Below are 23,751 nucleotides of genomic sequence, written 5' to 3' on the forward strand. Positions count from 1 at the left end.
AGGACCAGTGAATGAACAAGGGAAATAGCATTGCCACGGAGCATTAGGGGCCCGGCTGAGGTTGGTGTCATAGTGATCATGAATGTAAAGTGAGACCACTCTTGCATGGCTGTGGCAGAGCAGCCTGAGAGCTGAATTTTCCAGGGTTTAGCCATGCAGACTGACAAAGTGAAAAGGGGGCAAGGGTCTTGTGCAAGGGCGTAGGTGTAACGATTGACCATGGAATTGAAGCTGGGGAGGAGGAAACGGGAGGACGTGAGAGTCGGGGCTGGGGACCGTGAAAGACTGTAGGATTAATAGATGTTAATCCTGACAGAGTAGTGAACTGTAGTAAGAAAGGGAGTGAACTACAAACAGGGAGGTAGAGGTTGGATGTTGGGGAAAAATGCAGGAAAAAAAAATGCAGCATAGTAGTACAGCGGTCAAGAGCCTGGACATGTTTGGGATCCAATTGCGGTTGACCAGTGCTAGCTGTGAAAGCAGGGACACATTTTCATCTCTGTACCCCAGTTTCCTCACCTATGAAAGGGGACACAATAAGAGTACCTACCTCGTAGAGTCATTTTGAGGATTAAATGAGATCATACATAATAAGTTTATTTAAAATAGTTTAGAGCAGTACCTAACACACAGTTCCTATTTAAGTTTTTGCTCTTATCAATATTATGTAGATGTTGCCGTTTTGGGGAATGACAGAATCCGGGGTATGACTATGTAAGTGAGCAGCTACCACTGGGAAGAGGGCAAAATTATTGTTGGAGGCTAGGTCAAGGAACAGACGGGCCAGCACTATTGGAGGGGCCATCTGTGTGCATATCGAAATGATCAAGAATTAAAACATGTTTTGAATATTGTTAAGAAGGAATATTTCCTCCATGCTTACTGTTAGGAAGGACCGTCATAGAGCTTTTGCCCACTAGTGGTAAATACATTATTGGCAGGGCCATCTGTGGATTTTGACATCGAGTTAAAGCATGTTTTCCATATTAGTAAGAAAGAAACACTGCCTATTCATTGGCCATAAGATAGGATGATTATATTGTTTCTGTGTATTAGTGGTGAGCACACAATTATCTAAACTGGGTCATAAAAGTTGTTAAAGAGAAAATATTAACACGTGTTGATTTAAAGAGTATTCCTTTTGTTTGTTTTGTTTTGTTTTTTGTTTGTTAGCTTTTATTTTTTATTTTGGTGTCATTAATCTACAATTACATGAGGAACATTATGTTTACTATAGTCCCCCCATCACCAAGTTCCCCCCACATACCACATTGCAGAAGAGTATTCTTTTTAAGCTTAATGTACAATTATGTTATCTAAACATTAAATGTTACCCACATTTCATCACTTTTTTCTTTTATATTCGCAGAATATATTTCAAGAGCTATGGAAGATTCTTCAACAAGCTAGAATTGTTCAGAGCCAGAAACTGAAAAAAAACTGTAAACATACATGAGAAACTCTTAAAGGTTTGCTGTATTTGGTAACACAATACATTCTTATAAAACAATGTGCATATAAATGTAGAAGATAGTTTGTTTCTTTCTGAGTCTATGGTAAAAGACATTCAGACTGTACATGTAAATGGTTAACCACTTTCCATTTTGAATCCATTGTTCTGGATTTAACATAATTTTGAAATAGATTTTTATTTTTAGCATTCGTTAGTAGTCTTGTGGAAGTCATTTAAAACAGGGAATCATTAACTGGGAGTTATACCTCGAAGTATAGGTATCATGAAGAAAATTGATACTCTAACACTTTGATCATAACTTTTTGTTCAGAAATCAGTTTTTAGGAGATCAGTGATATCTATCTATAAAATACTATATAGATACATATAGTAAGAAACAGGACATCTATAAATCATTTCTGGAGGTCGTTTACTTGTATTAACAGTTATTGTTAAATATGAAGTAGGTCATCATAATTAGTGAAGGCTGCTTTTATATTCAAATGGAATATTTGCTTTAAGAATATTAATGACCATTAATGACTTTATATGCAAACTTATAACCCTAAGAGAAGGTTGAAATGTGTAACAGAAGGAAAAAGCCAGAGGAGGGCTAAAGGTTTGTGAATTAACAATGATCCGTGACATTTGCACATTAGCAAATTGTGCTGAGTGACACTTTGCGCAGATATATATACTTATTCATGAGGTGATGGAATCCTGTACGTTCCCTTTCTTTTCTTTTTCTTTTTGGTGGGGGTGGGGTGGGTAGGTGTTCTTTTTACTAATCACCTTGTTCAAATGCATGTTAATATATCACTCTTAAACTACTTGAGGTGGTGTAAGTAAACTAGCAAGAGTTTTGAAATAAATATTCCTTAAAGGATTTCAGAATTACGTATATACAATATTCTTAGCTTAAAATTGTTTCCAAGTAGAGAACAAGTGTTGCTCTAATGCTCCTTGAGAACCATTTATTAATTGCTGTGAAGATTTGATCAAGTACCAAAGAAGAATTCTTCCAAAGGTTATTACCAAATGCTAGCACTCAGAGAATGAACTGTTTAGTATTATCTTTGACTCCTCTGAGTCTTGTATCCTTCCCATCCAGTTATGACCAGGCCCTGCAGTGTTTACCTCTGTACGTGTACTTGAGCTGCTTTCTTTGAATTCCCACTGCTGATGACCCAGTTCAGGACCTCATCATTCTCTGCTGGTTCTACTAAAACTCTTATCTGATTGCTCTCTTCTCCAATCCACCCTTCACAGTTCTGCAATATGATCTTCCAGAATGTATGCCTTCCCTCCTGAAAACCTGCCATTAGCATCCCATTTTAAATTCTCAGGTATTTAACGTGTGCCCCATAACAAGACTCCCTTTGTACTCTCAATGCTTACATCCCTTCTTCCCTCCCAGGCCTCCAGATTAGTTGCTTTCTCTGAACTAACCTACCATTACTTCCTTGCTTTGCTTATGCTCCGCCCCTAGAATACTTTCCAGTTCCTCTTTTCTTTATCTGTTGAAATCCTATTCTTTAACCAACTAAATCAGAATCAGTGTTATGTCCCACTACATAGTCACAGCCAGTTGTTTCCTTAATTGTCATAAAGTTTTCGGGTCATTTTTACTTACATGTTATCTACTCTCACTGGAATAAGGAGGAGGCCATGTATTCATTTTCAGAAATGGAAGCAACCTAAATGTCCAGTAGTAGATGAATGGATAAAGAAGATGTGGTACATATACACAATGGAATATTATTCAGCCATAAGAAGAAAACAAATCCTACCATTTGCAACAATATGGATGGAGCTAGAGGGTATTATGCTCAGTGAAATAAGCCAAGTGGATAAAGACAAGTATCAAATTATTTCACTCATCTGTGGAGTATAAGAATAAAGAAAAACTGAAGGAAAAAAACAGCAGCAGAATCACAGAACCCAAGAATGGACTAACAGTTACCAAAGGGAAAGGGACTGAGGAGGATGGGTGGGCAGGGAGGGATAAGGGCGGGGGAAGAAAGGGGGCATTATGATTAGCATGTATAATTAGCATGTGGTGGGGCATAGGGAGGGCTGTACAACACAGGGAAGACAAGTAGTGATTCTGCGCTGATGGATAGTGACTGTAATGGGATGTGTGTGTGGGTACTTGGTGAAGGGGGTAGCCTAGTAAACATAATATTCTTCATGTAATTGTACATTAATGATAACTAATTAACTAACTAACTAACTAAATAAATAAAAATAAAGACAGAGATTATGGGGGTGCATTTTTAAATGGGTGTTCAGAGCAGGCCTCGCTGGAGGATGGGGACATTTGGACTGAGACCTGAAGGAGGTAAGGGTGTCAGCCACATCAGCAGCCAGGGAGTAGCATTGGAGGCAGATAAAATGGCGAGGGCAAATCTCAGATACAGGATCATGCGGGGTGACAAGATCAGCAAGACACTAAGAATGGCTAATGCAGAGGGAGGAGAAGAATGGCAGGAAGTGAGGCTGTTGAGGTGGCCAGGGGCTGGTTCCATCAGCCTGTGCATGCCAGAGTAGGGTGTTGGATATTATTCCAAGAGTAATGAGAAGTCAACAGAGGGTTCTGAGAAAGGGAGTGACAAATTTATATTTTAAAATCGTCTGTGTATGGTGATGCCTCAAAAAGTTAAAAATGGGGTTACCATATGACCCAACAATTCCACTTCTAGGTATATAACCAAGAGAATTGAAAGCAGGATCTTGAAAAGATATTTATCCACCCATGTTCATAGCAGCATTATTCACAATAGCTTAAAGGTAGAAGCAACCCAAGGAAGGAAATTCTGACGCACGTTGCAACATGGATAAACCTTGAGAACATCATGTTAAGTGAAATAAGCCAGGCACAAAAAGACAAATACCACATAGATGAGGCATATAGAAGATTCATATTCATATAGACAGAAAGTAGAACAGTGGTTGCCAGGGGCTGGAGAGAGAGGGAAATGGTGAGTTGTTGTTTAAGGGATAGAGGGCTTCATTTTTGTAAGATGAAAAGAATTGTGGATATCGGTTGCACAACAATTTGAATGTACTCCACTACTGAAATGTACATGTAAAATGGTGACTTTTACCATATGTGTATTTTACACCAATAAAAAAAAGTTGTGTGGCCGGGGAAAACAGTGTAGCACAGGAAGGCAAATAATGAACCTGTGGCATCTTACTACACTGATGGACAGTGTCTGCACTGCGGTATGGGTGGGGACTTGATAATATGGGTAAATGTAGTAACTACATTGTTTTTTCATGTGAAACCTTCATAAGAATGTATATCAATAATATCTTAATAAAAATTGCACATGCTTTGGATACTAAGAGTGGTTAGTTTTGAAGTTTAATTGTACGTATTTAGAATGTGAGATGAAAAGAGGTAGTTTGTAACTGAACTAAGCTTTTTGTGTATGGAGGACCTAGTAGAGAAGGATCATGAGCATCTTCTTGCTGGTGAACAAGGTGAAATTAGAGAATAAATGGGCAAGTTTCAAAACAATATTCTGTTGGAAGCTGTAAGTACTGTATATTTAATATTAAGAAATAAGGAAGGACATGAGCCTTGGGGTATTTTGTTTGCTGAAATACATATAACAATTACCAAAATAATGTGCAAACGTTTAACATTTCCTTTCCTGAAACAGCAACGGTTCGAGCCGGCAGTTGTACAATTGTTTCTTCTGCCCCTGTTAATGAGATGACTTTGAAGAAAGAACTGGAACCTAGTTTATATGACACACGTATACCATCAGCTACACTGAACCACATTACAGTGGTTTAAAGGTTTCTAGTTGAAGTTGCACATCTTGTTTATCACAGCTTGTTTGTTAAATTGCAAGACCTCCTTTCTGTGTAAAAAAACCTCAAAAAACCTGGACAGTATATGGGTAGCAGAACTCCCCAGTTGTATGTATCAAGCTTTCAGCCCTTTGTTAGTAGTGACTTTTTGTTCTTAACACTGTCAATTAACTGTTAGCAATTATTTGACTTAGGCTTTGGTGCCAGCAAGTCTGTATCAGTCCCTCAATGTAGAAAGCACAAGTATGGAAAGTTGTTGCATTGTTCTTCCTTAAGGAAAAAAATAAAGAATACAAAGTCTTTTATATGTGTACCCTTTTGTGTTTTCTCATTAGGTTACAGAGACAATTCTACTTAAGACTTTAAAAGAAAATCTATTCTAGTGCCTTGTAAAAGTTATTAAAAGCCAAACTTAAGTTTGCATTTTAGAGAGAATTAAACTGCTCATCAATATTAATACAACTGAATGAGAATATGTAACTGCTCAGTGTTGGGATATGGATTTGTAAAATGTTATCTTCAGCAAGACATCCAACTGTCATTTTTAATTGGTGTTGGTCCACTATTAAATGACGCCTGAACTTAGCATTGATTAAAAGTATTTCATTAACATAGAAATACACTTAATTTATTATAGCTTAAATATTTCACACGTGTCTTTAGGGATGAATTACTTGCAAAGCTATGTTTTTCAAGTTTAATAGTCAGTGAGTATATGGATATTTGATTGTAGATTCATCTATAAACTTGAACAGTAAGTTTAATCAATAATTCTTGTATCTTTCCTTTTGTAATGGGCATTTTTAAACAATATTCAAAATCTTCGTTTGGAAACACTTGATTTAATGGATATAAAATCATTTTAGAATATATTTGGAGAAAGCCAGTTAAGTGTATGCATTCTTAGTCTGAGTTACAGAAATTGTTTTCAATGTGTTAGTTTTTAAAAATGGATTTGTAGTAGAGGTGTATTTCTGTTTTTTTCTGGGTTTTTCATGTACTCAGTGATCAAACAGCTGACACACATTTTATTCCCTTACCACTTACAAATGGGTAAACATGTACTTGAAGTAACTGTGGCTGATAGTCTAAAGACAAAATTTTTCAAAAAATGTTCTGTTAAGAGACAAACTTTCTTAAATGTCTACTGTGTTTATGCTAACGTACTATTTTTAAAAAGGGGTAGTGGTTAGTGTACACTTCTTTTGTAACAATAAATTTTAAATTCAGAATATCAAAAAGGGACAAGTCCCCTTAAAGCAAATGTAAAGATTCATTTTTCTCCAGAACTGGTCAGACAGACGTCTTCTACTAAATACAAGTTGTAGGAAATCCCATTTAGCCCCTTAAAATTCTAATTGGTAGACTACAGCTCGTATTTTCTTTTCTTCCATAGTAATTAAAGATCTCCTTTGAAAAATGACTAATGTCAAGAAAGTCATTTTTTTTCTAATACCGTTTGACTGACTCAACAATTGCAGCATTATAAGCCAGTGCACTTATGCAGTATCATGATTCCACATTTCAATCTGTAGCAATCAAAGCAAGCATCAGCCTCAATAGGGCTAAAAATCCTTCAGGTTGTGAATGCTTATGTAATCCTTCCACAGTGAAGCCCCAAGTGTCTGATAAGGATTTCTCAGAGACACAGATTACACATTTGACTACAGTGGTTCCCTTTCTTATCCTCAGGATTGAAATTAATTTTGGGGGCCATGTTTCTAATTAATGCATAGATTTTATGGTACTTTCACTCTGATCATACCTGTGAACCTAAATGTTGATGACTACCGGGGGCTGACTAACTAAGGCAGACATAATAGAACCTGTGGGACTTCTGTTTTACATTCAAAGATGACCCCATTTGATAGTATTGTGGCTTCCTGCCAAGGGAGAGTTCCCTCACACATAGGTTCCCACAACTGCTTCTCCTCTTCACTATGGACTACCGGTGAACCTGATCAGGTGCTTGATGACACGATGTCTTCAAGACACTAGAATGAAGGTATCTTGAAATCTGCAGACAGAAGGCACTAAATATGTCCTGGAGCAAATGATGCAGTGATCATTAGAAGCAGAAAGAAAATATAAAAACATATTATATTATCATCTGTCTTTCCTGAAGCAACAGCTGTTTACCTACTTTTCCCCAAGGCCACATGTTAACCAAAAATTTTTCTATGAAAATGTTACATTTATTAGAGTACTTTCCTGTACTTCATATTTGAACTTCGTTGGAGTTGTATGAAATATGCAGCATGTTTCACAATTGTAGAAACTGAGTCACAAGAGGTAAAAGGGCTAGGATGAAATGGAAAAGCTAGTGGCTTCATTTTACAGATGAAGAACCTGAAGAAAATGAGGTCAAGTACTTACTGCAGTTCACCCAACAGGCATGTGGAGCCAGCATTTGATTCTACCATACAGCCTGGTTCCAGAGCCTTTGTGCTTAACTCTTAATCCACAAGCAGAATCAATACTGACTAATAAATGATGGTAAAGGGATTTGAAAGTTGGAGAATTATTAAGTTGCAAATATGTAATAATACAAGTAAGACCTTAAGTGCTTTAGCCCAATTAAACAAATTCTCGTTCCACATATTTTCTTAAAAATTCTCTTCACAGACACAAAAACACCATTGTCATTAAGTTCAATTATTAGTTTATGGGGCAAAGGAAGGAATTTTAATAGAATTCTCCAGCTAGGCCTATTTCCAGATGGTTTCCTAGCAAATACAATGTGAACGTAGTAACATTACTTAGCATGTGCCCTTTGTACCTGTCCTCCAACTTGTTCTTTTTCATATAGTATTTTAATCAGTGGAAGCTGGTCTTGAACAGCACACACTCAGTAGGAAAGCCATATTTTTTTCTTTCAGAATTGCGGGAGTGTTGCGGTTAGTGACTGGAGGTGCATGCACTGGCCATAATGATAAAACAAAACTCCCCAGTAAGATGCTCCTACCTTCTGGCAGTTCAGAATATACTACTGTGACCTTTGGGAGCCACTCTGCTGTTATTCCAGGAATGCACAGGAGGCCAGCTTCCAGGCCTTGTCCCCAGGGTGCCAGGACAGGCAGCCATCGTTGGTCCATGTGTCAAAAGGTCCAAGGCCACGTACACTCAATGGAGTCTCCAGGGATTAATGCAGTTGGTGCTCACAGCAAGATATTATTCTGGTGGCCAAACCTCGACTTCAGTGATTCTTCCTTGGTTTGTACTTGCAGTTGTATAGGGGAGGCAGCCATAGACTCACAGAACCCAAGAATGGACTAACAGTTACCAAAGGGAAAGGGACTGGGGAGGATGGGTGGGAAGGGAGGGATAAGGGGGTGGAAAAAAGAAGGGAGGCATTATGATTAGCATGTGTGATGTGGGGATGGGGGCACAGGGCGGGCTGTGCAACACAGAGAAGACAAGTAGTGATTCTACAGCATCTTACTACACTGATGGACAGTGACTGTAATGGGGTATGTGCGGGTGACTTGGTGATGGGGGGAGTCTAGTAAACCTAATGTTCCTTATGTAATTGTAGACTAATGATAACAAAATAAAAAAATAAAAAATAAATAAACTATACCAGGAATTTTTTTCTAAGCTCAGTTTAGAGATAAGAGCACGTGATGATGGAGTTACATTGTGTTTCTAATTACATGAATCATGACCCTTACTAGAACATCAAATTGGTATTTCAGCAAAAGCCTTAGGATGCAGATCAAAGGCAGGAATATTTAGGAAACTGTAGAGCGGCTCTAGTTTATGCTTAAGCCTGAAGTTGCCAAGAAGTTGAAAAAGATGTTGTAAACACCTCTGGAATAGTGAGGATCTTTGATTGTCCTGAATATTTGACAGAGTACATCTTTCTGCATGCTAGACTCCTTTGTTTAAAAAGAAGAATAATTACCATATTAAGTTAATTAAGAACTAACTTATGCATAGCTAAGAAGTGGCAGATCAAGGTCTGGTATTGTTTACCCCAAATTATCTAATACATTGTCTATGCCAAATGAAAGGCTATATAATTATACAGTTCAGTTGTGTCACTGTGATTCCTTGACATAGCTTAGAAAACATAACTTGTGGAGAAATCAGAGCAAGTTTTAAAAATCTCATTGATATCAGTAAAGAGGTAAGAGAGGTGATAAGGATATACCACTGAGAGACTGACTGAGATGGTGAAGAAGGTGGGGAAGAAAACCAATTATTTGATTTCCTGGAGCAGATAAGCAGCAGTTAGAAAGGGGTTATTCATAATATCTAATGGTACAAACTTCTGACTAAACCTCAAAAAGCCCTGTCTATTTAGTTATCCCTTGGGAATCTCTTTTTTTAATCCCTATAATAAAAAGTAGGGTTTAAAAAGTCCTACCATAGATAGCCTACAATTCTAAAATTTATCTAAGATTCAGTATCATATCTCATCTACCCCTTACATTCAAAACCTGGTCTTGAAATTATGCCAGAAAAAATCAGCTTCCCTTCTCTATGATATCCCTATCAAAGTGGGTCTCACTATCTCCTTTGACTTCAGTGTTACAACAGTGATACGCTTGCACGATACAGTAACTACAGCCTGAAAGTTTCCTAGGATTAATAGACCATATTTAGTTTCATATCAAGATCAGTAAATTATTCATGTATACACAAAACCATTTAAGAAACAAAAAACAAGTTTTTAGCTCATCAGTTGTTTGCAGAATGAAACGGTATCCTTTATCTGTGGTGTACCATGGTGAGCCCTTATGCTATTTTTATCCTTTAGGTGTAGCCACACTTGGAGGTCCAGTGTATGCTGTTGGTGGTCATGTTCGGTGGAGTTATCTAAATACTGTAGAAAGATGGGACCTTGAGGAACGTCAGTGGACTTACGTGACCAGTATGTCAACTCCTAGAAGCACAGTTGGCATTGTTGCATTAAATGGCAAGTGAGTAAACCCAAGCCTGTGTGTGCTTTTCTCCTAGGTCATGTGATACACACTTTCTTGATGTGCTCCATCAGTGAGTAAGCATTCCCAGTGACCAGGACATCCTAGTTATCAGTCATAAAAGGCCTTTGTTGGAACCCTCCCTTCACTATGAAACAAAACACTTGTCTAAAATGAACATTTAAATTAAATATTCTGTAGTCCCTTGACACTCAAGTGTGGTCCTGGAACCAGCAGCATTAGCATTACCTGAGATCTATTTAGATATGCTGGTTTGATATCTTGCTCTGGGTGATGGTTATGTGAGTGTATACACGTGTCAAAATTCAGCAACCTATATACTAAGATCTGTGCATTTCATTGTATGTCCCTCAATAAAAATTCATGAAGAAAAAGAAATGCCGAATCCCAGCCCCACCCTAAGTAAACTTTCTGAATCAGAATCAGTATTTGAACAATATCCTCAAGCGACTTGTGTGCATGGTAAACTTGAAAAGCACTTTTGTAGGCAAACCAGTTTCAATTTTGCCCTCAAGAAGCTACCACTTTCACTTATTTAATATGAATTTAATATCTCTAAAAATATGACTTATTTTTTACTTATCAGTACTTTGGTCTCTGTAATAGGGAAGTCTTTTTGGTCTTTACTACACACTTTCTCCTGAGAGTCCAGGATTCCCAACTCTAGAATTACATCTAGTACCGTCTTTCCGAATCTTTCCCTCTTGTGATCAATTGCCTATAAGAGAAAGCTAATATATTAAAGTCCCATAGTGTTAGAGGTTGCGAAGAGCCCGAATGGTTACTTTTCTAAGTAATTATGTACTTTCTGACAAGGGACCTTTGGAGACAATATCTAGGATATAGGAAGCACTTGAATGATAAGAATATCAGACACCAGGATATATCAGTGGCAGGAGATAGTCTTCTGTGTTCATATTTACTATGTATAAAGCCAGTACGTTGTCATATAAATGGTCTCAGTAGAAATTTCAACACAGATGTTTTTTAGCACTTGTGTATGAAGTAGAAAATGTCTATAGTTAAGAGAAAACCCAGGCTTACCATGTCTTAGAGCTTCAAAGACTCCTAACTCTCATTATCTCTGGTCTGACCTGAATGATATCAGGGGACTCAGTAACTATCTCCTACCTATTGCAGAATAGGCTAAAAGCATTAGATTTCACTAATTTAATTTTGTTTTGCTGACTCACAAAACAAATGGGCTCATAACTGAGCATGAAGTGTAGTTATAGACATACGGTTTAGTTAATGTTTATCTTCTTTATTGATGTAGGATTCAATTTAAGTCAGATTTAAAATGCCGCTCATCAAAATAATTGGCATTGTAAAGTTTATCAGAGAAATGTCATTGACAATGTATCTCCCTAGGAAAAATTCCAGTTTCTTGGTTCTATCCTATGCCCTTAGGTGTTTAGTTATTGTTTTGTTAGCGACAATTTCTTTATATTAAATAAAGCAGTTCATAAAGACAATATGGATTGCAGTGCTAGGCAGTTGAATCTATCTAAAATTGTAAGGTTGCTGGAGTTGGGCTTTGGCAACACCTACCGTTTTTTAATTTCCATCTTTATTAAACAATAACTAACAAACACTGCCAATGCTTTTGATATCTCTTCTTTCTCTGTATTTCATTTCCTACAGAATCCTTTAATCTACCACGTCAAGGTAACTTTCACAAAAATGATAAAGGAGAGAGGATTGGATTAAGGTCAGTCAACCTTACCAAGTGCCTTCAAATAAGTATCCATTCACAGAGTCAGACCATCAGCTACAAAATACTACCAGAGAAGAATACATATTCAGAAACTTTAAATGCTTTGTGCAAGGTTCTTTCACTTTCATTCTATGCATAAATTGGAAACACAGTCTCTCTCCCTCTCTGTAGATGTATATGCATACACACACTTGTGTCTTTTTTCTAGGCTATATGCTATCGTGGATGTGATGGACGTTCCTGCCTCAAATCGATGGAATACTTTGACCCACACACTAACAAATGGAGTCTGTGTGCTTCTATGTCTAATAGACGTGGATGTGTGGGAGCTGCAACATACAATGGATTCTTATATGTTGTTGGGGGTCATGATTCCTCTGCCTCTAACCAATGCACCAGCATTTCTAACCGTATGGAACAGTAAAATGTTTCTATTTACCTATACATGTATTTATTTGTTGTTTTTCTTTTTGTCAGAAGTAGGAAAGATTTTTAGGCTACAGGAAGATTTTTACACTTCCAAAAAAGTGATAATCATTTAGGGGGATTAATCCTTTGTAAAATTGCACACTTACTCCTAGACTCAAAATATTTTGAAGAAAACCTCTTTAAGTGTTTCAGATCCATTATTAAGAAATATTTTAAAAGAATATAGTTTTGTTTGATAGTCAACTTTTAAAATAATAAGACAGAAGTGATGTAATAACAAAGAAATTTTACACCCAGCTATATCACTCAAACCATTCACCAGCTCAATTAAAAATAACTTTTGTTTCAAAAATCAAATAAATCTTCAAAAGATGAAGACTTACCACCACAAAATATACAAGAAGAATTCCCAGAGAGAGGTATTATGTTCTGAACAATGACTCTATTGTATTAAGTATTTCGTTTTCAAGGGTAAATTTTTTGAATGGGAAACACTTATTTGCATGAATAAAGTATGACATGTTTAAAATAAGTCAGTCCTATGACATTGTAGTTACACCATTCATACTCCTTTTCAAGATAGAAAAAATATGCAAATATAGTAGTTAAATAATATTAACTAAGAACAAATGAGTAATTTACAGTCAGTAAGGTCAAAATTCAGAAGACAGATCAGTGTGGGATGGTGTCATCGAGGGAAATTCATGCAAGAGGCAAAATTTCTAATTTGTATGTATACAAACAAGTGGAGGGAATTTCAGTTCAAGGAAAAAGCACAATGAAAACTGTGGAAATAAACGAGAAAGCTTTGTAGAAGATAAGATCGGAGATTTTAGGTTGAAATGTCTTTTGGAACTTCAAGTAGGACAAACCTAGAGAGACCCACACAGAGACAGTGTAAGCAAACTGTGGAACATCAAAAACAAAGAGACAGTCTTGAAAACAGCACGAGAAAAACAATTTGTGACTTAGAAGAAGAGGTTGGTGCAGTATGAAGAAAACCAACTGTTAGAGCCTGGAGAAAAGCCAGTTCTTAAGAACACTAAGAGATTATTCTTTTCAAATAATGAATTGCACCAATCAAGGGAAGTCTAAGTTCCAATCCCAGGACTACTATTTACAAGATATGTGAACCTGATCCTGTTACTTTATATCTCTAAACATCAGGTTCTTCATGTGAAAAATGGGGATAATTATAGTATCAACTTCCTTGGGTAGAAGAAATCAATGTTAGTGTACTTAGTACATTTCCTGGCACTCATTAAGTACTCAATAGAAGTTAGTTCATGATACTATTTTTGTTTGTATTAATTTTGTAAACAGTATTATTGTTACTACTGTCATTATCCCCTTATTAACATTTTCCTTCAAAAAACCTTGACAAAATGGCTATTGCTAAAGTATAATTTTTAGAAATTATGACTTTCACACAAATATAAAATTTACACGTGTCAAGAATTTTATGTAATTTATTAATGAAGCCAGCCCATAAGGGGCTAAAACCAGTTCAAAGAGTGTTTGAAGAAAAGGTATATAGATAATTTAGGAATCCTGAAAAAAATTGTTAATAGATGCAAAAGTAGTTAATATATTATAGGGAATAAAACTTAATCTCTGAGTGTCATCATTTTTACATGGTGGAGTTTAACTCTGTGTTAGGCAAAATTCATTTGTATTGTTATGTACAAGAATCACAAGAAAACTCAGTTTTCTACAAGTTAACCTGTACAACTACAGAGTTGTAAAATAGCTTTGTCAATAGAAAGTCAATCAAAGGTGCATATTCTGTGGAATCACATAATCTTCATTTCCATGTCTTAGACAATCTTTCTTTTCTTTTTCTTTTTCTTTTTTTTTAGCTTTAAAGATGTTTATTATAACTTTTTTATGGTTGATGCTTTGGATTTTTAAATAAATCATCTCTTCAATAAAGGTCTCTAAACTCATTCAAATTATTTAAAATCCTGGATAAAGTTTAGACTACTGGTCACTCTAAAACACTTGACAGATGCATTCTGACACATTTATTAGGATACATTTAAAAACATTTCTTTAGCTAAGCTCTTTAAAACAACATAACATTTTATGACTGTTATACATTATTCTGCCTAACTTACTTTCATTCAGGGACATTCAAGCCATTTTGGAATAAATATGAAAATTACTAAGTGCAAATGTAAGACATGATTTTAACACTTTGGAGATAATGAAAATCAATTCTTGTGACTTAAAAAAATAAACAGGAATTGTCAATCTTGTGTATATTTCTAGAATTAATGTGTAACAAATATATTCTGTTAGCATATAAAATGTTTTTACTTTACTCTGAAAGCATTAAGTATGGAGGGATGTCCAAAAAATTGGCAGTTGTTAAAAGTGACAAGAATGCATCCATATTTCACTAAAAACAAAATAATCAGAATGATGTGCAGTTAACTCGGAAGCAAGTTTAAAAATTTGGAATTTTTTAAAAGTGTTGAGATGTGGAAGAGGAATATCTTTAAGCAAGCTAACCATACCTTATCATGAACACAAAAAGAACTTTCAAACTCAAGTTTAGGAAAAAAAAATAGAGGTTGTACGAAAGGAAGATTAGTAACAAACATTTTCCATTGAAGAAAAGATTCAGGTGAAAACAAATAGCACCACAATGAATTGCACTAAGGTCCTAAGGGAGGTACCTTATTCCCTGCAGTTTGAACGCTCCTTCTGAAATGTATTGCAACATATAAATGCAACTGTTTAATGGTTACCATTTGGTTCATTCATCTACAGAAAACTGCACTCCTTCTAGTTCATTACATTGAACAAACATTCAGATTACTGAACTATACATAATGTTACATGGTTTACATTTAATGAAAACAAAGCTTGAAGGAATAGTTATAAATGTCACCTTGAATATAAGATGACAAGTTTAAAAGGGCTTCATAAGACATTTAATTTATGTTAATGGTCCAGGAGTGTTTTAGATATAGATATAGATACATTTATATGCATATATATTTCAACAAGAAGTGTAAAAATTTTTAAAAACAAATCACAGCACTCATAGCTATTTTACATAAGAAGTACTTAGGATCATTAAGGTGTCAAATGATTATGCATATAATATGTATATTTTTAAAAAGACTATAAATGGCACATCAGGAAACTTGCTGAAATTCTTCTTAGAGGTGCATTATATCATATTACTGATGTGTTGAAAGAATGTAATTCCCTTTTCTTCCCTGAAAACATTGTCCCTTCTATTTGGATTCACTTCTGGGGTCTCTGCATTCTCTTGCTTTCCTTGGTTAGACGGCAACACTTTCTGTGTCAGTTACAGATCAGGAAAACGGCTTGGGTCTTCCTTGTAGTCATCGGGATTAGTAAAGATGGAGCCGTCAAATTCATCATACCGAAACTCCTGAAAAGTCACAGTGGCTGTGATGGTAGGAAACACGGGTATATCTAGTTTTACAGGAAAGCCTGGAGGAAGCTTCATCTGAACAAATTCTCTAAGCTTGTTAAAGTGCTTGAAGGGGGCTATTACTTCCAAAACATTCAATAATAACTCAATTCCCAAGGGAAATTCCTGGCTCATGGCTATCGTGGCTTTAAATGTTTTCTTACTCTCTTTGCACACTAGTTCTCTACCCAGATGAGGAGCTTTTCCATTTTCAGCAGATATATACTCTTCCCATGTAATAGTGTTCTGAGGTGGAGGGGTAAGGGACTATCTTCGAACTGGCTCAAAGTTCTGTTCCATTATATTTCCACCTTTACTTAAACTCTCCATAATGGCCTTATTTCGAAGAATATCTTCTTCACTGAGATGTTCTCTTCTTTTTCTTGATTCTAAAACAAGTCCATTCACCAGATAAAAGTCGGCCAAAAAGTTTCCTACTCTTTCTGTTTTATCTTCCCGAAAAAGACATCCTGTTTGGGCACGCGTGAAAGAAATTGATTTGGTTGATAAAGTTGCAGAGTAAATATCACTACTCATTAAAATGTCAACCTCTTCTGTTTCCATCTCTGACTCCTCATGGTGTATTCGCTGATAAACTTTTTGCTCATTGTCTAATACTACAAAAGATTCAGAGGGTGCTGCATCCCCATTGAAAATGAAGCTTAAATCCCCTCGTTGGCACTTCATGTCAGTAAAGTCTATGAGAGTAGTGTCAAGCCTGATATTGATACCTTGTTTGTAAATTTTACATGCATCAGAAGGCAGAATTCGGGAAAGTAAAGGCACCCAGCTTTGAAAATCCCAGTGAAGTTCTTGATAAAAGTCACCCAGCTCTTTCAGGGCTTTTAATAATCGAGGTCGTTTTTCTCCAACACTTTCCCTGGATTGCTGCTTAAGCTTCCTTAAAAGAGCTATAATCATCTGTCTATCTCCATAGCTGATCGCTTCCGCCAGCAGGCTCCATCCCTGAGCATTTTTCACCTTTACTGGAGCATTGTGAGCCAAAAGTAAATGGGCACATTCTTTATTTCCTAACATCACAGCAAGATGTAAAGGAGTGTTTCAGTGATTATCTTTCTGCCCGATATTGTGCGTGCGGATGAGAGAGGACAGTCTCCTCACATCCCCCTTGAAGACGCACTCGTGCACCGGGTAGTGTGCGGGGCAACCTCCATCTACGACGAGAGCAATGGGATTGGTGCCCCCTAGAAGAGCCGGGGACTGGGAGGAATTGCGCAGTGGCAGGGCTGGGGCGCCGGGGGGGTTGGAGGAGACCGGAGCTGTCTTCAGCTGCAGCCGGTGGTGATGGTTACTGAAGATCTTATGACAGGCTTTGCCTCCGTTGCTGCTGCCTCCAGTGCCAGTCCTGCCTCCGGTAAAGGTGCCGCCGAGGACAGCCGCCACTTCCTCATCCCCGGTCTCCAGCAGGTCCCCCTCTTCCTTGCTGGGCTTGTGATCCCTCCGCAGTGAGCGGATCTTCTCCCCGGTCATCGCCCCCAGGGGCAAAGAGGGGATCGGGGAGGCTCACCGCGAGCGACGGAACCGGCGCTGCGGCGGCACAAGGCGATTAGAGCGGCGGCCAGGAGCCTCCAGCGCAGCATGAACTCCCAGAGCGCCCCCGAGCCCGGGACAAACGCGTCTCCCAGACGAAGAGCCGGCTCTCGCCTAGGCACCAAGGATGCGCGCTCGCTGCGGGGAACTAGAGCTCAGGTGCCCACGAAACCAGAATCCCTGACCCGCCGCCGCCGCCGCCGCCACTGCCTCACACCGAAAAACAGGGCACAGCCATCTTACCCTGGCTTCTCTTTTTCTTTTTTTAAATTAAGGTATCATTGATGCGCAATCTTCTGAAGGTTTCACATGAGCAACATTGTGGTTTCAACGTTATTATCAAGTCCCCAGCACACCCCATTGAAATCATTGTCAGATAATTTTTCTAAGACTATTTTTTACTAAAAAATTGTTGGCCTACCCAGTACCTTGGGAGTCTCATCCAATTATTTAAGATAATCATATAAATTAAAGGTTTCTAAATCTATCACATAAACTTATGTTGGTTGGCTCAGGGATTACTATTTCCATAATGTTGATGAGAAAATTGAGGCAAAGAAGTCAAGCAAATTATCCCTAGTTATTCTTCTAAGTGGAAGAAAAAGTCCAGGACTGATTCTCTTTGCTACAGCCTCCATTTTATTTCCGCTAGACTACAGATACGTTTATCCAAACTAAGGAGAGACAGAAAGGCAAAAAAGAAACAAAAAGGGAGAGGTGTAATGCTATTTTAATTTGAAAGTGATATAGTGGCTAATTATTTTTAAATAACTGCTTCTGTGTGTCGTTACAGATGGTAACCATATTGCCAGTTCTTTCCCCAAAAGATTCAACATTCTCCAAAACACTTTTGTTAACCAGTGTCCAGATAATATTAAGAGCCAGAATTTTTTAGCATTATTATGCACATGTATAAAAGTCTTGGGTTTGGGTGCAAGTCTTTAAGGAAACCCTGTGAGCTCTGGTTCACCACTCATACATGTGTATACTCTGTTAGCTGAGTGAAGCATCAATTAATGGCAACTGTGTTGAAGAGTCAGCTTAGCTAAAGCATACAGCTATGAGATTTTCTGTTTCTGGGTTTTATTGTAATATCAGAACTCGAGGTGATATGCTTTGTGACACTCAGATATATGGATATTGAGGTTATGTTAATAATTGCTGATTTTCAGATATTATTAAAAATATTCCTGGATGTGTGCTGACAAGTTCAAATGGAAAGCTAGGACCAAATACTATATAATATGTTTAAAGCCATAAAAGCAGAAATAAGAGAGGTATTAGAATTATAAGGAAATCAGTAGAAGGTAACACATGAAAATCTTTTTCATAAAATAAATCTTTTTCATTGGGTTTTTCAAATAGGCCAACATAAAATCAGAGAGCATTTCCATGTATAATTGTTGAGTTTTCTTTTAGTCACTCCTTTTAGATTTTAGTATTGCATATTTTTTGAAAAGGCTTCAAATTTTAAGAAATAATTACTGGAGAAGATTTTAACTAATATTACTTACCAAACAGCCTTGAATTTGCTTACAGAAGAAGTTTGGGGACAAGGAGTTAACTTCAGGTAAAAATAAATGGAAAATAACCCTAGGCTCCTGTGAAGATAAATAGGAACTCGCAGAGGGGAAAAAGATAGGATAAGATTATAATCATTATAACTACAAATAGTATGGAAACCAGGATACTACATTATACATAACAAAAAGGCAATTACATTCAGATTTACCTAAAATGTGAGCTCTTGTATAAACAGGATTGTGTATAACTTTGGTAAATAATGAATAAGATAATACAAAAACAAAAGCTGTCCAATCAGCACACTGAGAGAAGAGGCATTTTTCATAGAATGTTAAGATGCTAATATGTGAGATTTGCTCATAGAGTATCTGAGTACAGATCAAAGAAATGCATAGTATTTTGGAAACGAAATACAATTTTGATATGCTTTCAGTGATCTCTGACGGCAGAAGAGAATCTCGTCATGTACTGATCCTTAACATTTAGAAGACTGCATTTGATATTTATAAGGTATTTTTAACTCCTTAAATAAATACACATTTTATTAATGTCTATGTATTTAATTTTAACACTACTGGACTTTTCTCTGTTGTCTTCCTAAACCTCTTAAGGTATGATCCAAAAACTGAGTTCTGGTCAACTGTGGCGCCTCTGGGTGTTCCTCGACTTGGTAGTGCTGTATGTCCCCTTGGAGACAGGCTCTATGTGGTTGGAGGGTATGATGGACATACATATTTGAATACTGTTGAGTCACATGACGTCCAGAAAGATGAATGGAGAGAGGTACTCACTGAAAGTAGTAAGATTGGTATATTTCAGATTTTAATAAAAGATTTCAAAATAAATGTTTGGAATTAATTGGATTACCTACTTTTCTAGGGGCTATCAAGATTCTCTTAGAAGTTTTTGTAGTGCATGCTTTACTGTGATCTCGCCTGTATTTCCCCTTACTTTTATGCAAGATGAAGGTTGGACCAGAATAGCTAAGGACTTTTTCAATTCCAACTAGAAAATTACTAGTTGATCTAGTTGATCATTAGCAGGATCCAATAGTACTTATATGGAAGAGGGCAAAACATTCCTTTGACTTCATGGACTCATTCCATTCACAGAGAAGTCAATATATTCAATAATTTAAGAGCTTTACTCTCTGGCTGACTTTCTATGTATATAGTATGATTTGGAAGTCAAAGAGCAATGCCCTCATCCACAAATGTCTTCTCCTCGTTTTGACTTGTGCCCAAAAGTAAACAACAAAATGAAGGATGAGTATTATTAGTTGTAATTTTTGAAAGGAGAAAATTATCAGAGAGGTGAAACTTCTTCAATATCACCTGCTCCTCAAATTGAGGTCTGCATCATTCCAAAGATATGTAAATTCTTACCACCACCCTGGACTGTGACCTCGCCTGTGTCCCCGTACTTTTATGCAAGATGAAGATTGGACCAGAATAGCTAAGGACTTTTTCAATTCCAGCGTGCCATATTATGTTAAAAACAGAGTTTATTCAAACAGCATTTCTTTCTTTGTTTTTATTTTCTGGGTTAGGAAGTTCCTGTCAACATTGGAAGAGTGGGTGCATGTGTGGTGGTGATGAAGATACCATAAAGCCATCTTTATCAAAGGGAAAGAAAGTGGATACTTTCAAGAAATGGAGTAGGAAGAGAAGAATTTTTTTCCTTCACTTAGTAATCAAAGTTGAAAATTCTTGTGTCATTTTTATATATAGTTATAATTGCTCTCGTTTGTGAAGCCAGAACAAGTTTTCAAGCATAAATTATACATAGCTGTTAAGTGTGTTAAGTGTATGTGTTGTCTGTCACACCTCATACTATAAATGGAAATCCAATAGTCCAGGCTTAGCCTCATTACTTTAAAATGTTAAAATGTTTAAGGGAAACTGATAGTAGCCAAGGTATGAAATGTTATGAAAGCATTGAAAAATTTTAAGTTAAGAGTCAGAAGTTAAAAAACATTTTCTATTTCAAGAAAAAAGTACTCTAATATCTGGAAAGTAACTAATATAAAAGAGAACATTTAAAGCTGAAAATATAAAGCCTAATTTTTAGTAAAATATCTTTCTCTTATTCAAACAGTATCTCAAATAGCTACATAATACCTCACATTTACCAAAAAGAAGTCCTTTACTGTATTGAGGCTAAAAAACAAAAACAGAAAATAGGTCACTGATGTAATTTGTTACGCCGATCGCAGTATGCTAAAATGTTCAAACATACTCTTGTACAGGACCATCTTCCAAAGCACAGAGAGATTTGTTATTCTTTAATATTTAGTCTTGAGAGATGTTACTAGTAAAATATTATTGTAATTTCATATATACAATCTATAAAAAAATAGCAAATATTTTTCACATTGATATAAACTGTGACCTCAGCTTTAAGAGCGTCAGGGCCTCACTTGTATAGAAAGTAATATACTCCTCAAACACTTCTGCAAACTCTGTGAACACCTACAATAAAGTTAAACAAGTTTTCAAAAACAGTTCTTAAAGTACAGTAAAATTGGCAAGATGTTCTTTAATATTAACACATGGAAACACCAAATGTCCAATATCCACACTTAATTCTATAATTATATTTTATGTACCAATACATGCTTTCCTGTTGTTGTATTCATACAGAAGAAAACATTAAGGATGTGTGCACTACAAAAATGCTTTTTAAATTAAAAACAACAAAAAAAGCTAGTTGGGTAGTACTTTACCTTTACATTCTTACTTCTATTTATGCTATTATAAAAATATTTAAAATGAAATATTGAAAATACTTCAAAAGTAACTTTTCAAATAAATGTACTATTATTTTAGAATCCATTCAAAAATATGAAAAATTTTAAACAAGCTTGGTATTCTCATATGTGAAACCAGCAAATAAAATCCAGAGAGATGCTTATAAAATTACTACTGCCTTCTAAGTTTTAAAAAGGAAGTACATAAATTGTGCAAAGATATTTGTACTTTGAAAATTTGAATTAAAAATATCTATTTGTTATAGTTATAAAGAGTGTGGCTTTAAATTATATGAAGTGAAGTTTGAATTGACTTTTTCATATTTATTTTCCTAACAGCCAAGATATGTATTTCCTCCCGTTTGCTTCTTATCCCTGCCATTATCTTTAAATAGAGGGCTACAGACATCTTCAGTTCTAAGGGTAAAGATGTAGAAATAGTGGCTGTAAAAAGATAAAAACACCACATACACAGAACTCTGTTGGATCTTTAAATGCATACCATATCAGAATTAGTACAGAAGTAGAGTCATGTAAACTTTTATCCCCAGAGCTCAAGTTGAACTGGAGTGTGAGCCAGTGGGAAAAAGAAAAAATCAAAGGACTTCTCACAGCCCTGCTTGCTTATGCCCCAGTCACAACTGGATGACCCCACAGGAAGATTGTGTCCAGAGTTATGCCTAGTTAGGCAAGCAGAGATTGAATACCATGTTCATAATGGTCCAGTGGGCTTGCTTCATTTTGAATTTTGTTAAATGCCTTTACTGCATCAATTGAGATGATCATGTAGTTTTTGCCCTTTATTTTGTTAACTTAGTGTATTGTATTAATTGATTTTCATAAGTCATTCCATCCATGCATTTCAGGAATAACTCTTACGTGGGCATGGTGTTTGATCCTATTAGTGTGTTGTTGAATTGTTTTGTTAGTATTGTATTGGTTTTTGCATTAACATTCATCAAAGCTGTTAGTCTGTGTTCCTCTGGTATTTTTATCTGGGTTTAGTATCAGGTTAACACCTGCTTCATAAAATGAGTTTGGAATTGTTCCCTCCACTTCAAAGTTCTTAAAGAATGTGAGAAGGATTGGTGTTAACTCTTCTTTAAATGTTTGGTAGAATTCTCTACTTAACTTTTGATCCTGAGCTTTTCCTTGTTGGCAGGTTTTTGATCAGTGATTCAACCTCCTTATGAATTATAGTTCTGTTCAGACATTCTATTTTTTCATGACTGAGTCTTTGTAGATGTCTGAATTGATCCAGGTTATTATAAGGGAATACCATAGGCTAGGTGGCTTATCAACAACAGACATTTATTTTTCAGTTATGAAGACTAGATGTTTCAGATCAGGGTGCTAGTATGGTTGCGTTCTTCCAGGTTACAGACTGACTTCTTCCCATGGAGCCCCCACATGGCAGAAGGAGAACTATCTAGGGTCTCTTTTATTTATTAATTAAGGCACTGTTTTCCACAACTCCTTTCAGCTTCCTGGACCCAATTCCAATTCGTATGTGATGGGGGAGGGAGTCTTCCCACTCAAAACACCAAGAAATTCTTGAACACCAGCAGGGTGCCTGGGAACTCAATTCTGACGCTATCTGCCCAGAGACAGCACCAGATTCCACAGGTGAAGGAAATAAAAAATCCTACAAACACATGGAGGCTAAACAACATACCTCTAAATAATCATTGGTTAATGAACAAATTAAAACAGAAATCAAGCAATACATGGAGACAAATGAAGACAAGCATTCAACAAGACTGAAATCTGTGGGATGCTGTGAAGGCAGTTCTAAGAAGGAAGTACATATCAATAGAGGCTTACCTCCATAAACAAGAACATTCCCAAATAAAGAGTCTAAACACACAATTAAAGAAACTAGAAAAAGAGGAATAAATGAAACCTAAAGTTAGTAGAAGGAGGGACAAAATAAAGTTAAGAGCAGAAATAAATAAAATAGAGAAGAATAAAACAATAGAAAAATTCACCGAGGCCCATATCAAACTAAAAACCTTCTGTACAGCAAAGAACAATACAAGTTGAACAAAAATGCATCCTACAGTATGGGAGAATATATTCATAAATGACATATCAGATAAGGAGTTG

The 23,751-nt window shown here is 36.4% G+C and overlaps 1 protein-coding gene across 1 annotated transcript; it reads right to left on the reverse strand.

Moving 5' to 3' along the window:
* Positions 1–14,235: 14,235 nt before the first annotated feature.
* On the reverse strand, positions 14,236–17,621 carry LOC118910038 (ankyrin repeat domain-containing protein 13C-like). The gene is given in 1 exon segment (XM_036880866.2): positions 14,236–17,621. A coding segment is annotated over 1 exon segment (1,620 nt). The 5' UTR covers positions 17,313–17,621; the 3' UTR covers positions 14,236–15,692.
* Between the last annotated feature and the right edge of the window lie 6,130 nt (positions 17,622–23,751).

This window comes from Manis pentadactyla, chromosome X, assembly GCF_030020395.1.
Source record: "Manis pentadactyla isolate mManPen7 chromosome X, mManPen7.hap1, whole genome shotgun sequence".
NCBI classification, from domain to species: domain Eukaryota; kingdom Metazoa; phylum Chordata; class Mammalia; order Pholidota; family Manidae; genus Manis; species Manis pentadactyla.